This window comes from Acanthisitta chloris, unplaced genomic scaffold, assembly GCF_000695815.1.
Source record: "Acanthisitta chloris isolate BGI_N310 unplaced genomic scaffold, ASM69581v1 scaffold1626, whole genome shotgun sequence".
NCBI lineage: Eukaryota > Metazoa > Chordata > Aves > Passeriformes > Acanthisittidae > Acanthisitta > Acanthisitta chloris.
Genome location: NW_008677430.1, coordinates 124,220 through 141,454, shown reverse-complemented (window position 1 = coordinate 141,454; position 17,235 = coordinate 124,220). Strand labels below are relative to the sequence as shown.

General features: G+C 38.0%; 1 protein-coding gene across 1 annotated transcript in view; it reads left to right on the top strand.

The window, feature by feature from the left end:
- Positions 1-17,235, top strand: part of PTPRZ1 (protein tyrosine phosphatase, receptor-type, Z polypeptide 1) — a 132,084-nt gene that overhangs the window by 25,203 nt on the left and 89,646 nt on the right. The window contains exon 2 of the mRNA XM_009076486.1: positions 12,083-12,148. Coding sequence (XP_009074734.1) covers positions 12,083-12,148 — 66 coding nt within the window. The remainder of the gene's footprint in view (positions 1-12,082; positions 12,149-17,235) is intronic.

Genomic DNA, 17,235 nt, shown 5'->3' with positions numbered 1-17,235 from the left:
AGGAATGCCCTGGTCTCTTCTATCAGTCCCTTTTTTAATTTTTCAATTGTTTTGGCTTTTACATCTGTCAAAGCTGAATATCATTTGGCAGTTACACATTTACCTTGCTTGGTATAGCTCTTTGAACTTCCTTGAAACCATAGTCTTATCCAGTCTGATTAACTGAAACATCAGTGCATCACAACATTTTTGTCATATCCGTTTGGTTCTTTTAACTTAAACAACAGATTCCCTTTCTGGAAAACTAGTAGACAACTTGAAGACTTCTGAAAAGTGGCTCTGCTATCTAAACTGGAAATATTTTGGGGGGGGGGATCTTTAAAAAAAAACTGGTACATTTTAATTGCTAAAGGTTGTTCAGTGTACTAATTTACCACCCTTGCTGTCCCTTGAATGTCAATTCAAATTATGTTGCAGTCATCACTTTTTAATGGCTCATCTGCTGTTCACTGAGTGACCTGTTTGCTGTGCATGCTAGATGAGTTTCTCAAGAAAGGCCTTGGCTTGTTTGTATTCAAGAGGTACTTTTCAGATTTGCACCTGCATTCTTTCTCTAAGTTTTGTCGTGTTTGGTTGTTTGCCCATTTTACATGTGGTTATTGAAGTCTTACTGGTTTGTTACATTGTGCTGGTTGTTTCATCCCGCTAGCCCTAAGGAATTCAATTTGCTTTTCTTTGCTAGAATCTGTGGCATAGCCATCTATGTATGTATGTATGTATGTATGTATGTATGTATGTATCTATCTATCTATCTATCTATCTATCTATCTATCTATCATATGTATAATATTTATATTATTAGAGCTCAGACCTTGTTCTGGTATATAGTCAGCTCCTCTCCTGTCAGCAGTTTTATTTTTCCCAAGGTGGTATCCAGTGCCTAAAAGTTTAAACCTTCCTTGCTCACTCAAAGAAGGGAGTTTTAGCACTCTGTTCATCTTGTTTTTTTGGGCCTGCACCCTTAATTGGAAGCATTTATAAGAGAACAGGCAGTGAGAGAGCTTCTTCTAAGTCTATATGTAAACTTCCTGGCCATCTCCTATTCATAACTGCATTACTAGGCATGATATGTAAGTCAGGCTTCCTCTCTAGCACAATGGCCAAAGTGTCTAAATGGCTCTAGGACAAAGCGCCCTAATTATGTGCCCAAAGAGTATTCACAGAAGACACTCTGAATCCAGCCTATTGAAGTTTTTCCCCATACCATAAAACCTTTATATAAATATTCATAAGATAGGGGGAGACAGGCAGACATGCTTCACAGGCTGCTAATTAATGCCTTTAACCCAGGGTTTTATTGCTCTACACCTAGTCTGAGGGCAGGTTCTGTTTATCAAAGGCTTTGAGGATTTGGGGAGCCTGCAATGGGAATCCAGTGTTAAAATCCTTTTCTGGAACTAATTCATCACTGAAGAGCCCAAACCCCTTAGTTCTATTGGGAGTTGAGATCTGAACCATCAAAGAGTTTAGGCAGGTGAATTCCCAATGTGGGAATGACTTTATCAGTCCAGATGCAAATTCACAAGCCACTTTAGCTGCATTGAAACCTAATGACATGATTTAAGAGGATTCAAGCCATTAACTCACTATACACTTTCAGATAGTGTTTTCCTGATTCTGGTTGATGTTAATTGACAGAGAAATTAATTACTTTATTAATTGGTTATAAAAACGATTCAGTCTTGGTACGTGAGTCATTGCAAATAAATGAAAAATTTATTAGTTAGGTACGTTGTATTTAATTTCTTGATGTTACAGTATTTAGTTTGTAGTACAAATTTGCCTATGAATCAGTGGCATTCTCAGGCTTCCTGTTTTTTGTTTCCAAGGTTTAATTTCTTAATATTAGAAAGTCACAGTCAATTTGCAGTTGGTTATTGTTGACAGCTGACTGCCGCAATATATGAACTTTCAGTTGTATTGAACTAATCTGAACCTAGGAGGATTGCTGCAATGAGATTCTCAGTTCAAACTGTTATACACTCAGTGTAGGATTGCAAGTAACAAGAGGTCAGAACCTCCATTTTGTGGTTCAGTGCACAAATTAAGGCTTTTTATGGAGTGCCACCACCACCTGAGACTTGGGAAAAAGCTTTTTACTGCCTTAGTGAGAGGTTGGATTATATGGGGAAATAGTTATTGCAGTAAGGTGAAATTTCATGTGATTGATTAAACCATGTATCTATCATCTTATGAGGCTATTATTTCCAGATTTTGGGTCAAACCTTGTTCAATTCGGTTTATATCTGCTGACAGAATTCAACAGTAGTTAGAACTGAAAGAATATATCCTAGCAAAATGATAATGTGGGTTTTTTTCTTGAAATCACAAAGCTGTATTCCATCTCCTGTTGCTGTTATGTAAAATGTGCATAAAGTAGACATTAGGTAAATGGGTAGGTGAGGGTTGTATGCCTATAGAGTGGTTTTGTGTTCTGTCTGCACTCAAGTGGGCTTCATATAGCCTCCCAGTCAGATTTACATTCACCCTCCTAAATGAAGAGCATATTGGTTAAATACCAATATACATGCAAGATACATGACATGATCATGCAAAATACCTGATCAAAATGTCTCAGTCTCCACTTCCAAAAATTATTAATACCTGAATTCCAAAATTGTCCGTGAAGCTCCGGTTTTGTGGATGATTGGTGCAGAACTAGGACGGGATTCCTGTTTCCCTCATGGTACTCTCTTGGGCATACATAAACCACGAGACAGAATTTGACTTTAAAACTATGTTAAATGGTAGATACGGTATAGATAACAAGCTACTGAAGAGAATAAAAAATCAAGTCAAGAAAGGAAATGTGAGGAAAATTTTAAATTGGCATGACCTTATTTTATTTGATATCCCCTTTTTTTTTAATTAAATCCACATGAGAAAAATAACCAAGTGTCAATATTCCTGTCGTTAGCTACCATAAATGATCAATGTACCGTGTTGTTTTCGGCAGTCTGTGAAAGTAAAAATATTGTTCTCTATTATGATGTACCATATTTGTGTATTTTTTGATGAAGCTGGGGACCAGGTACTGACCATTTACTTTTCAAAACAAGAGTAAAACTTGCTGGTCAGCAAGAATTTAGTGTGAGCACCAACTGCCTGGATTGTATGAAAATACAGCTGTGATGTGGCACTCTACTTACATGGCACAGGAGTTGGCAAAACATGGAGGAAAGCCCAGACCATCCACTGGAACTTCAAGCCATCCCCTTTCTTTGGTACTCTTTTATTGTTATGTAACTCTTTTTTTCCCCAAAGAAATAACAGGAAGCTAAACCAATGTCATTCAATCTGTTCATATTGAATTACAAATTTTTAAAATCAGCTTCAAAATAGCTGGAGTGAAAGCGAAGTGAGCCCAAAGTGAAGGCCTTACTAATTAAACCTGTGGTTATGTGTCCTTGGTAGCTGTAAATTCTGGATGAGGGTTACAGGAACCTCAACCACATCCAGCAACACCAAACCCTCAACAAACCGTCAGCCCCTTCCCACTGCCACTATCTCTGAGCAAAGTTCTGAGATCTAGAAAAAACCCTGGCTGAGTGCACTAGAATATTTTTCCAGTGACTTCAGGCTTTAGGTTGTGCTGTAAAAGCTAAATTCAATATGCATTTCAAATACATTGTGGTGAAATCTGTTAGTATTAAATTGTACTTAGAGTTAGCAGCTCTGGTTCAGCCTATTCAACAGTGAGTTTCCAAATGCTTTTATAATTTTACACGCCAGGAGTCAGGCGGAAAAGTGATAGATAGGAGGCAGTCACTAAAGTCTAAAGTTACCCAAGTCCTGAAAATGCTGAGAAATAGTTGCCTGATGTTGTGGTTTAACCCCTGCCAGCAGCTAAGCACTACACAACCCCAGTCGTTCACCTGAAAGTCTCCTTAATGCTTAGAGTTCTTTAGAGTTTGCTGAGAATTTCTCAGTCTGGATAGCATGGAGCCTATTTCATATCTAAAACACACTTCTAATTTAAAAAGTGAGTGATATTTCAGGCATTCTTTCAAAATTAAACCTGGTCAGAATAGGTCAAAACACACATTTGTAGTGTTAAGCTCCATCTGAGGTATTCCTGTCACTAAGTATGCTTTTCACTACATCCTACTGGCTTGAAAACTTCATGAACATCAGGAGGCAGGTTCAGTTCCTGCCTCTGCATGGGGAGATGTGAATCTATGGGGTAGTTGCTCCTCGAGAGCACCCAAAAGGCAAATGTGAGCCATCTGCAAGAGCAGGAGGGAAGGTACTGCCCTGTACTCCTGGTGATGGGAACTTGAGTGGAGTGGGAGAAAACACAACTGGCCACGAGAGTCTCTAGTCCCACAGTGAGAGAATCTGTAGAGAAACATAGGTTTTGGTTCCTCACCTCAGTGTATTGTGAAATACAGTATCACGAATTAATTTTAAAGTAATTGCATTATTCTGATTTTCTCTGTGATCTCCCTTATACCACTATATTAATAATTCTGCTGTATTCTAGTTAAAAGATAATTATTTAAAACAAGCAAACAAACAAAATAAACACAAAATCATACATTGTGTCTTTGTTTTGACTTTGGTTTGTGTTTCTAGTGTGCCAGTGTCATGTTTTACTCTATTGTCTCTAGCAATGGTGAGATGTTTTGTTTTCTTTTCCAAATCATATGTTTATGTGATGAGTTGCAATAAGGAAATGGCTCAAGGAAAAGACTAAACATGAGATTTACAACATGATATAATCATCATGAAGATATGTGTGTATATGTATTTACATATTCCTTTTTGACAAATCCTTATAGATATTCATTTATCTGTACATACCAATGCATATACATAATTGTTAGGATTTGTCAAACAATGCCAGGTTCTATATTAGTTTACAAGTTTTTAGTCACCTTGTTTGTATTATGTTCATATATTTTTTATGAAACAGAGATATTTTAATAGACGTGCAGTTGATATTGGGTATCCATGATGAGCTTTGGAATTTTTCAGTCTTGATGTTCTGAGTGTAGAGTTTCCTCAAGGGAGTAGAATGATGTTGCTATGGTTTTGTAAAAAGTATGTGGCCTTAGATGTATTTGAATACGTCTAAGAAAACCATCCAGGGCAGTCTCTCTCTTCCCCTTTGTTACTGAAAAATAATTTCTCTGAGACAGTTCAAGTAAAAGGAGATACTGTTATCTACAGAGCCACCTTTCAGGAAACTTATGCAACATGACTGGAGGGATAATTGTTGAGTAGAATTTGCAATTCCAGCATCAAACGAATAGGGAAGGAAAATTTTAATAATTAAAGGCTTCCTCCTTTAAAGAATATCTTTCTCTAAATATCCCTTCCACCAACACCTTCATAGAATCCAGTCTAAGGCTCATCGTTAAGGTCCACAAGATGATTCTAACTATTGAATTATTTTGCAAAAGATAAGGTTTCTAACAGCTTGAATTCACAGTCACTACTGTACTAAAAAAGCATTTATTTCAGTAAATGCTCCTTTGAGATGACTTGCATAAGGTCTACTCTCAGGACTTTAAAATAAATTTTACTAAAGCTGTAGAGCTTTACTTCTCTGTAGCTGTTATATTAACAATGGAGAAACATAGTAGAGTTTTTTTCCAAAAGCCAGTCAAATGTGACCTCTGGGATTTTGGATAAAGGAGTTAAGTTTGTTTTATTTTTCATTGCACTTCTATCACTACATTACTTGATTGTTGGAAAGGGGATTGTGAATTTTTTTATACTTAGGTGCTAAATATAAGAAGTAAACCACATATTTTTCATTTCTAATATCTATTACAGTACTTGGCACATAATCATTTATTTGTGGAATATCTAGAACATTGAAGATCATGCAAATAAAATTAAGTTACCTTTACTGTTTATGTTTCAAGAAACTTCAGTTATGTTTCTTTCTTTCCTACTTCTCTGGTACTGTTATCAGAGAACTAAATTCATTTTGAAACCAAATGCCTACAGTTTCACTGACTTGATTATCTGGGGAAAGGAATTTGGGTAGCAGAGGAGTTAGAGAAAAGTGTATCCTAGGAATCACTGCTTGGTACCTGCTTTTTTGAATAGCAGTTCCAATTTCTATCATACACACCAGTTCGTACATGGGAGAACAGTGTAGCATTTTTGGGGAAATTACAGTCCTCTTAGGCCCTTTCTGGTTTTGACTTTGAACACTTTTTTAGGTGCTTCAGCAGTAAGCCAGTTATCTAGTTTTGTTGGGTTATCTTATTCTGTAGGTTCTTAAATGATTCATGTATCTTTGTGTTTAGCCCAAGAGCTTCACAGGCACTTAATTTCACTCACTTGTGCCTATTCAGAAATAACTGCTGGTAAGTACCACTAGAAGTCTCACTTAAAGCCTGTCCTGGCAGCTTGGTTTCAGTGAGCAGACACTTAAATGCTACATTGGTGGCCAGAAAACCTTAAAACTTGCTATGGCAAATGCTTCAAATACCAGCCAGTTGCTGTGTAGGAAACTAAAGTCTTATCAGACCATTTTGCTCCACCTTCAGATGATGTCTTGGTGCACAAGATTACAAATGGAAGAAGACATCTAACATTTCCTACTATTTTGCTTGTAGTGAAGGTGGCAGCAGGTAGCTTAAGTACACTGGATAATACCCTGTAGTATCCCTCCCAATTTCCACTGTCTGCATAGGAATTTTAGGGCCCCTCTAACCTCAGGCATGTGAAATTCTAGTGGGGTAGAACCTAAATTGGTCAAACTGGAGTCCTTGTTACAGCATTCACATGTACAAGTCCACTGGAGAATTGTCATTAAATGTGATTTATAAACCTTAGCTGATGCCATAGGGATTTGCTTGTAATTCATGGCACTATTCACTGTAAAGTTGTGACAGGTAAAGTAAGCGGAGTGTTAATACTCTGGTGCTTAATAATGACTGCTTTTAAATTAATTCTTTTGGTAAGATTTAAACACAATTTCTCTTAGTAAATGCACACAACAATTGCCAAATTGTAAGAAGAATTTTGTTTTGGCTTTATATTTAGTGCAGGAAAAGTCTCACTTGTCAATCTGTATTGGAATGAGCAGCCTACACTCAAGCATAATGAAGGGAACTGACTATATACACCCGAACATGTACCAATGCCTGAAATAAGCCTACACAGAAGAAACTGCGGGTAAAAAAAAAGATTTTTAAATTTCTTTAAGGCTGTGAGAGTTATCAGACACATCTTGACAAGAGATTTAGACACTTTGACTTTGAGGAAGAAAGGATATATGGAATTGTAGAGGTGGGTTATTTTAGCATTTTTTGTTTTTGTAAAGAATTTTGCAGATGGCATTACAAAATTAAATTAATTCATAAGAGAGAGACCTTACTCAGGCAAATGTAGATCATTCTGTTAAAGGGATTTATAGATAGCTACTGTCAGTTAAAACTTCAAGACTTAACAGGTTGTGCTCTGAATCTTTTCATTTCCTCTGTCAGTATAAATCAAGAGTTTTTTCAGTTGAGGCAATGAAGCTACACCATCATAAGATGGATGAAAGGTATAGTAGTGGATCCTATGACTTTTCTGTCAGTGGAAAGACCTAAAATAAGGAAATGACAATTGTTGAAGAAGCAATCCATCTAATCATCAGAGGTAATTTTGCACAGTTTTATCTGTGTTTAAGGCTCTCAAAAGCAGAGTCTGTATAATGAAGCTCTGTCCGATCTATTTAATTGTATTCTTTTCATATTTGAAGAGCACCAAACATTTATTGTTACATTTTAAAATGTATTATTATGCCATTTTTGCAGTCTGTCTTCCTCACTTTGACTTCTTTGCAGCAACTTTGGTATCCCACTTAGCCACTAGCCACATGCAGGTTTGCTTTCAGCTACCCTGTATAACCATTGCTGTTACCAGACCATTTCAGTTTGTTCTGCAGTTCCTAATTCTTCTTCAGTGAAGAGGTGTGTGCCTTAATCTAAAAAGAAGCCACTCGTCTGATAACCTGTCTCTGACAATGACCTAGGCAACTGCCTAGGCAAGTGCATTAAAATAGGGAAAATATGCAATGAGAATTTCCCAGTATAATCCTCCCAGTTTTATCAATGGGCTTAGTGAGCCAAAAGTGATGTCACTGTGTTTAAGAGGTGTTTGTGGATTTCTCCTTCACAGATCTTTAAATCTTTTCCAAACCTGTGTAAGCTTCTGATATTCATGGCTTCATGTTTCTGAAGTCAGTAATACCAGTGTACATAGCAGAGATCTCATGAGACATAATTTGTTTAATGCAAGAACTTCTGTATTTCTCAAAGAGAAAATTATCACATTTTTCAGTGACTGCTCACATCCTTGCTGGCATCCCAAGAGTTCCTGTGCGCTTCCTTGGCCTAGGAACCACGAGTTGCCCATGTAAATTGCAATTCCCATCAGTTTTAATATCGATACAGCCTTTATCTCCATGACTGTAATGCATTGCCATTATCCACTTATAGCAGATGAATGCTTAGGGCTTTAGAATCTATCCTCTTTGCTCCCAAATTAGATTTTAGGTCCTTCCCAGGACCAAATTGTGTTTGTAATCTAAATGCGTAGTTGATAATGCCTAGCCATACTGTACATGCTGAACATCAGTTGCCAATTTGTAGAGAATCTCACAGGCACTGACATTGCTTAATTTGTCCCAGTTCACATAAATAAGTCATTCTGATGTCAGAATCTCATAAATTCCAGATACACTGCAGGTGCAACTCATGAGTTCAGGCTGAGCAGGAGTAAAACCATGAAGAGGTTGTCCTTTTTTCCACTTGAGTCTAGCAGCTGGTATGACTTGACACCACTGTGGCACTAAGGACATAAAAGGACTGGTAAAATTACAGCATCCTGATATAAATTTCAGTGCCAGATTGTGGCGGAGCTTGTATCCTGTGTAGCAAGGCAGCACACTGAGTGCAGCATCCCCAAACATACTTTGTGTCTTCAAGATACCCTTTTTACCGAGGCTTGGGAGAAGAGTCTCTGGTGGATGCTTGGGGCTTGTTACCTCAGCATCTCTGAGAGGATTTTCCCCAAGAGGATTCAGAGGTTTAATGTCCCATTTCCTCTTCTCTGACTCATTTTCCTGGCACAATCAAGAGGATCTCCCTCACAGACAGTTTTTTCTGTTAATCATTAAAGCTATTAATTTTTCTCCTTTACATATGCATAAATACACATTGAGGATCAGAATGTTTCATTCACAGTGGCAAATCAAAAGCAAGTCAGCTGAGGCCAGTAAGTGCAAAAGGATATCAGACTCATGTCAGAAGGAAGAAAGCCTGGTTGTTTATACTTTTTAAACAGGAAAAAGTATCTACAATACCTTATTACTCATAGCACTAAGCTTTAAGCATGGTCTTTGACCCTGTGACTGAACATGAGACAGGATCAGTCACAACTCAGTTGTCCTGCTACCTGTCACAAGCAGGGGAGCATTTGCAACCATTATTTCTGACTTTGTGGGCCTCAGGCACTGGGGTGCACAGCGTTTGGATAGGATATAAAAAGCAACAAGTCTCACAGCCCCAGACAGAAAATTTTGGCTTTGAAGAGAGGTAGAAAAAGAGAAGAAAAGGCATTTAAGGATATCTTGCATGTGTCCTTGACAGGCATAGAAAGATAACTGTAAAACTGTTTAAAACATGATCCCAAAACCAAGCTGCCTTGTTCTTTGAATAAATCAACAATCTATGGAAACATGTTCAACAGCTTCCTGGAAGCAGAAGAGAACATTAAGGATTTTTACTTCATAAAACAGCAACTCATCCAGTAAAATTCAAACTATTTTGTGCACTGGCTAGAGATGTCAGTCAGTGTCACAGGTGTCATGCAGACTGTCAAGTTGATCAAATTTAATTGGCATCATGGATTTATGTGTAAAACTACAAATTTGACATCCGTTTTGCCTTCTTTTTTTTTGTGAAGATGTTCTCACTAATACCGTATTCATTTAAATTAAATGCAAGGAATTTAAATACAGTTTACAGAAGTACCTGCTGTCATATACCATCAGCAAAAGGGATTTCAATTTGTTTACTTTAAAAAAAATGAAGGCATAAAATAATTTCCTTCCAGCTGGTCTCTACGCTGTTAGCTGGTTAACACTGATGGTTTACATAGCAACAGAATGCGTGGTTGTGTTTCCCAGGGCAGTTTACACAAGCAGCTGAAGGGAACAATTGCTTCATGGCTCGTCCTTACACACTCACACAGAACTTCCCTCTGGCACCTGTGCCAGCTATGAATCTTCAGGCATTTCCAAGATGAAATTTGCTCTCCTTCTCCAGTTTTGTCACATATTTATAGTGTAAAGAGACAAGACCAAACCCACTGTGGATGTGAGAAGGCACACAGCTGTGAGTGTTCTGTGGAGGGGCTGTGGGCACACAGTTGGTGAATAGCAGAGGAAAGAAGGTGCATGAACTCCTGACACCTCCTGGAATTTATAAAGACTTTCCATACGATTTACTGGGTCTATAAGTGTGTAATGCACCAAAAAAAGTGAACCTTGCCCTTTTGTTTCTTGTTCATTGAAACTATCACTCTTTGTCCATCAGAGCTCCATGTGGAATTTAAAAAGTGGTGGGACGCTCTCACGCCCAGCCCCTGCTTAGTTTGCATGTGAATGCTCAACTGATTGTGGGAAGTAACAATTAGGAGGTCAATGGATAAAGGAGGAAACTGGAGACATCAACTAACACCTGTGAATCAGAACTTACACAGCTTTCTTTTCTATAATTAATTGAAGATGCAGACACAATGCACATTGACTTGGAAATGTGGTCCAAAGACAACACTAGTCCATGTAAATCCCTTTTCAGTGCCATTACTTAGACATGAAGTTTGATCTTAGTCATGAGTAACTGTTGTGAATCGTTGCAAGGGTTTTTGGGTGGGTTTTTTTGGCAGGGAGGAAGATTGAGAAGAGAAAAACATTTAAGGGCAATTGCATAGAGGAGGCAGAAGTCCAATGAAGTTAATAAAACATAGGGACTTCAGATAGGTAGCAGAAAGTCATTGTAAGAAACACAGTATGTGTAACCTTGCAAATAGCAATTATGATTTAACATCCTCTATTCAGCACTACATACTTTTCTGCGTTAAAGAAAAATACATGGATGTTATGAAACTGTTTAATTATTTTTGCAGAATGTGAGCAGAATTCTATGGTGCTTTCTCAAGGGAGCAATCCATATGAGTGCTCAACATGCTCATATGCAAATATTTCTGAAATATATTGTGTTGTACTTCTCTAGAACAGTATTTAATGAAGCTAGTTAACATTATTACTCTTGAAATGGCAGTCTTAAAAACCCTCTATCTGCAATTTACATATATTAATAATTACTAGGGGCATAGTCGTGTATTTGCCTGTATCACTGGTGGTGCTAGAGTTGTCCTGGCATAAAAAGGGCAATGGTGAAGGTTATTCAGTAGTCAGTGTAAGTCAGCGAGTATTTATACAGCCAGATATTTTTTTCAATAAAAATATATAACTTAAAATTATCTAGTATCCAACCTTCTCTCTCCATAAAGTTTATGGAGATAAAAGCAATTTCACATGCTTGAGCTAAAATAATGCCAACAGTACACAATGGAATGATATTTTAGAATATTTTATTCATTGTCTTTAAACGGTATCAGTTGTACAAAGTCAGAGAAAATATGTAAAGTCTTGATCACACTGAAGCACAGGTTTAACTCTCATTGACGCCTAGTTGTCTACAATGGTTCTTTCTAAAGGATAACACAAAAGATGTTTTTTTCACAGGGGAATTGTATTAATTTTGAAGGATAAAGCATGGTTGTGATGAAATAGGGACGGAGGGAGGGAGAAAGGAAAGGAGGGAAGGGAGAAGGGAAGAAAGAAAGGAAGGCACTTCTGTTTGCTTTGTTTGTGTCCTTTATACGCTGCAATGCTGATGGTATTTATATTCCATTTAACCAATACTTACCATTTGAGATCCAAGATAAGGACAAAATAAATTATTCATCAGTAATGATTATCTTGTTGGAAGGGCAAAGGTTATCAGCACTTCAAGTTTCTGTTGGCTTCTGGTTTTAATATTGTGAATTCATTACTATTTTGCAGATTTGGTGTACGGATACTATCGACAACAGCGGAAACTGATTGAAGAGATTGATTGGTCATATACAGGTAAGCAAAACTGTCTATTGAAGAACTTATTTCCTTTCAATGTTTTCATGTTCATTGTTATAACTTTAAGAGCCTGTTATGTCTGTGTACGACTTACCATATGCCTGAACAATTGCTAAAGAAAAAGTGTAGGAAATGGAATCTGAAAAAATGAAGGAACTTTAGAATAGGAGAGTATTTTCGTGTCTTGCATGTATTAGTTCTGGCAAGAGAAAGTCCTCATCCTTAAAATCTTAACCTAAGACCTGACTTACTTTATGAAGGCTGGGCCAATACATTGTTAGGTGCTCATTTATCACCTGAATATTACCGGTTTTGCAAGTCTGAAAAGCAGGTTGAAACAAGGCACAGCACATTGTGTGGGAAAGAACCTGTCCATACACTGTGTATGAACTGCTGCACTTAGCTTCTGAGCACTTGAGGATCCATTTCAGGTCTCACCCTGACTCCTCTAAAAACAGTCATTTTGGCTCTCTCCTTTGCATGAGTAAGAAAAATATACCCTTAAATACACAATTAGCCTTTTAGGTTCTTACGTATAAGTCAAACATTTTCAATAATACTGTAAAGGTAGTTTTGTCCTAAGTGATATGTGTCACTTACTCAACATGTAGGCAGTGACTTCTTGAGGATGTGCATAGACTTACATTTTAAATTATTTAAGTTACAGTTTCAAAAATGCCAGTTTATGAAAAATAAGGACTTTCAAATTTCAGTCTTTCATAAATTTGATTCAAAATATGTTCCCATAGTGAAACAAAGTTACACCATTCTTTTTATTTCTCACTCTCTTTCTCATTTTCAAGACAGTTTTTTTCTTCCAGGGTAAAACATATCTAACAAGTTTTAAGCCTAGGGAGAATTGAAACAGACGAGTCATAAAACCTTCAAAATGAGATTTATAATGAAAACTCCCACTTACACATTGTACTGCAAAATTCAAGCATAAGATCAATCTATACAGTATTTCATGTTCAAAATCCATCCATTTTTTATTATTGTAGTTAGAGGACTGCAGGGATAAACTTCCAGGTTTCCAGGTGACAGAGGGCGATTTAAGGAGTTTACTTTAAAGAACAGCAGATGGGATTTGTTCAGGATATTGGAGGACAGAGCTCTTCCTTAGGCTGCATAGAGCACCCACACGCTGTGCAGCTGCTATAGCAGCTGCAGGTCACCCTTGAGGGATATTTTTTATGGCAAAACAGCACAGGGTCTCCAAGCCCTCCCTTAACCTGTGAGATACCTTTGTGTAGTCATCTCAATTCATATGCCTTGCTCTAGTGACTCTACTGTTGGCAAAGCCTTTTTTCCCATCCAGACCTATATAGGAGCCTGCTCAGTATTGCATGCCATGCTGCTCCTCCTGCAGCCTCCTGCCCCTGCAAGCCTCCTGCCCATGCCACATCATGCCCCTGCTCCTGTCCTTTCACCAGGCTGCACAGGCTCTGTGTGCCCCCAGCATTCAGAACACAACTGGCTCCATGTGTGGTCAAACAGGGGTTTCCAAAGCTTTTGGAGAAGGCTGAATGTAAATCAGGTACTCACAGTCTAGAGCTGGCAAGTGTATTATTGCGAGCTGTGTGGTATGTGGTGTTTTCCTGAAATACCAGGTAATTGGTTCATGGTGTAAGGGGAATACATGAATTCAGCTTCCACTTATGAAAAAAGGTCTTCCTGAATGTGAAGAAAAATTACAGATTTTAACATTGTGATTTGGAGGCACAGAAGTCTTGAGGCTGCAGCATACTGGTTCTGATCTAATTCATCTATAATAACTTACTTATTTCATTCCTGGGGGCAAGCGATATCAGGTACTGCATGTATAACCACTATACCTAGCTCAGACTTATGGTTTTGAGGCATAGACCAATATGCACATTTCTTAATGGATGAACTATGCTTTGTCAGCACATCTTTTCCTCAGACATCAGTTATATTCTTCAGTCTTATAACCTGCTCACTGAAAGACTTGAAAAATTAGACTCGGTGTCCTGGTGAAGTGTTATGAGTGGGCCTGGGGATCCTGCAACTGTAGAGTTTAATCTGCCATAGGTAAGAAAAATCCAGGTGGCTTGGTAAATTAACCTGGGTTTGAGCAGATGTAATTTTCTCTATTGAGTAAGAAATTTCAGATACATTTGCTTCAGTGGGTCAATGCTGGGCTGGTGTTTTGGGATGAAAGTAAAATGGAACAAGAGTATCCTGCCCGTTAAAATCATCCAGTTTCTGAAGGTGAGGTTTCATAATCAAGCAATTTCACATACTGGATATTAATGAGTCATCATCAGATTTTGACTCTTGGGTAAATGTGTAATGAAGTCATAAATGTTACTGGAAACATTCTGTAATATTTCTAAGGGCTGTGCTTTAAGCCATGGACAAAGTCTGCATTTGCAAGCATTAATTTAATTTATTCTGTCCTGACTTAGCATATATTTGCATAAACAAATACAGTGCTTGGTACAGATGCATCCAATTTTTCAGGAATAAATGGATGCTGAATCTAGTCTATTAGTAAAAATTTATTTAAACAAATTTTCATTGTAGTTTTCATTAAAGAATCCATAGAAATAAAAAAATTTATATCATTAACATTTTCAAATGGTGTTGTATGCTAGAAGTGAATCCAACTATTTTTGTTATAGAAAAAACAATGTATTGTAAAAGTTCCATTTCCTGAAATCAATTGCATACTAATTGATGAGCAAAGATGATTTACACAATATTTAGCTTGCACCACTAAGGTTAGTCAATCACATTATTTCAAAACATTAAGTAATATGAGCTTCAATTATTTTCTGTCATAGAGGTGAAAGATTAATTTTTATTAATACTTTGCTTATCTGCATTGGTTTTGGCAGAAGGAATGATATAATGCTGTTTTCTGTTTGGTTTTGTTTTATTTTTTAACGTGGCCAGTTGAAAATAGTCCATGAAAAGTCCAAGTATGAATGTTCACATGTAAAACAGGCAAGTGATACCACAAACAGACTTTTTTCCCCCAGTGAAATTTCTTTCTATTGAGTTTTTACTCTTGAGATTTTGGTTCTTGTTGACAACAAACAAGTTATGTGGCTTAGGGGGAAAAAACCACACAGATGTATTTTGTTACAAGCAAGAGATTCTAAACAGTCTTCTGGGAGTTACAAAAGCTGAGGGGTTTAAGCATTTTTAAGAATTGGATTTACTGTGGAAATGAATAGCATAGCCAGATCACTTGTCTTTGTCTCGCCATTCAGGAGTATTACATTCAGTTTGTGCTGCTGTTCATTATGTGATATGCTGATACACAATTGCCTTACAAATACTGGAAACTCTGATCTAGAGGCAAGAGTGATTTTAGTATAAACTGTTTGATCTCCAGATATTCAAAGAACGTTTTTGTTGTTTGCAAGCAGAATGTGAGTCATATTTCCTTTTTTCTCTTGGGATAGACATCATGAATCACAGAATCACAGTATAATTTAGGTTTGAAGTGCCCTTGGAGATCATCTGGTCCCAGCCCCTGCTCAAAGCAGAGTGAACTTCAAAGCTGAGGCAGGTTGCTCAGACCTTGTCTAGCAGAGTATTGAAAATCCCCAAAGAAGGAGATGCTGCAGCCTGGGCAGTGTGTTCCACTGTTACTTCGAAAATATTTTTTCATTTACCCGACTGTGATACGTCTTAGTGCAACTTCTGGCCATTTCCTCTTGCCCTTTCCTCATGCACTGCTCTGTACATTGCCTTTACAGAGCGGTAGATTTCATCTGTCTCCCCTTTCATCCTCAGCAAACTCAGGTGCCTCTCTTTGTACATGATGTACCCCAACCACTAGATCATCTCAGTGGCCCTTAGTTTGGAAATATCCACCTCATACTGGGTTGGGAAGGAAATCAAACTGGACTCTGCATTCTTGATGTCATCTCACTTGTGTGTTGTGGAGGAAAACAGTGACTTACCTCATCCAGCTGGCTCCACTCTTGTTAAGGTAGCCCAGTACAGTGTTGGTCTTCCTGGCTGCAGATGCACACTGCTGACTCACACACAATTCACTGTCCATCAGAATAATTCATTATGCTCTTTTCAGATAATTTTTAATATCTGGTGTGTCTCAGTAGTGATGTACAGTAATAGTGCTCTTATGGCACACCAATATTTTCTTCAGTAACAATGGATAAATGTAATGATTTTTTGGTTTTGCTCCCATGTTGAACATTGAACTAATCTTGTTAAACCTGAAATAGTTACAATTCCTTGTCTGTTTCAACACCCCTTTGAGATATTCCCTTAGTTTATCATTCCCTGTTGCTATTGCTACACAAACAATACTTTTGTTGTCACTTGAAAAGCTGATTTTGCCACCCCAAGTCCTGGAAATTTGCAGTGATTGCTTCAAATATACATGCCTGTAGTTTGGCTCAGAAATGAAATGGCCTTGTTTTCATTGGGACTGGGAAAATGCAATTCTCTTTCTTGCCCAAACAAGATCTAATGTTTTAATTTCAAATGTTTTATCATATTTTAGTGTAAAGGAGATTCGACTGCAAAGTCACTGCTCATAAAGTTTATGGGGAAGTAGATTGTTGTTTATATCCCTAATAATGTACAGGTGTAGTTTGCTTTTTACTCAGCCTAAAGAATGAGCAAGGGTCTGCGCTGTCTCAACTATGGCTCAGGAGAATTATTTCAACCTTGGTTGCAAATTCTGCTTATTCTGTGTAATGTCGGCTGCTTCTGCTACCCCACAATTCAGTCCAAGTAAACTGGAAAATTTGAGGCTTTCCCCTCATTGTCACCCTGTCTGCCTGCTCAGCAGCCATCTGCTGGGAGGATGGACAAGGTTGGGCATGCAGGTGCCGCTCCCTGCCCTGCAGCTACGGTGGAGGAGAAGCTGTGCTAATGAGTGTTTGTGTGAGCATGGGCATGGTGCACACTCCCTGTGAGACAGCTCCAGGAGCAGGGCACAGGGAGTCAGGAGGTAAGGGCAGGGGTTCTGGGTGCTAGCCATCACCACCCAGGGTGCAGTATGATAGATGAGCCATTTCGTGAGCCAAGTTCTGACAGTCAGGCTGTGTGGGAGAGTGGGAAGCACCAGCAGGAGCCTG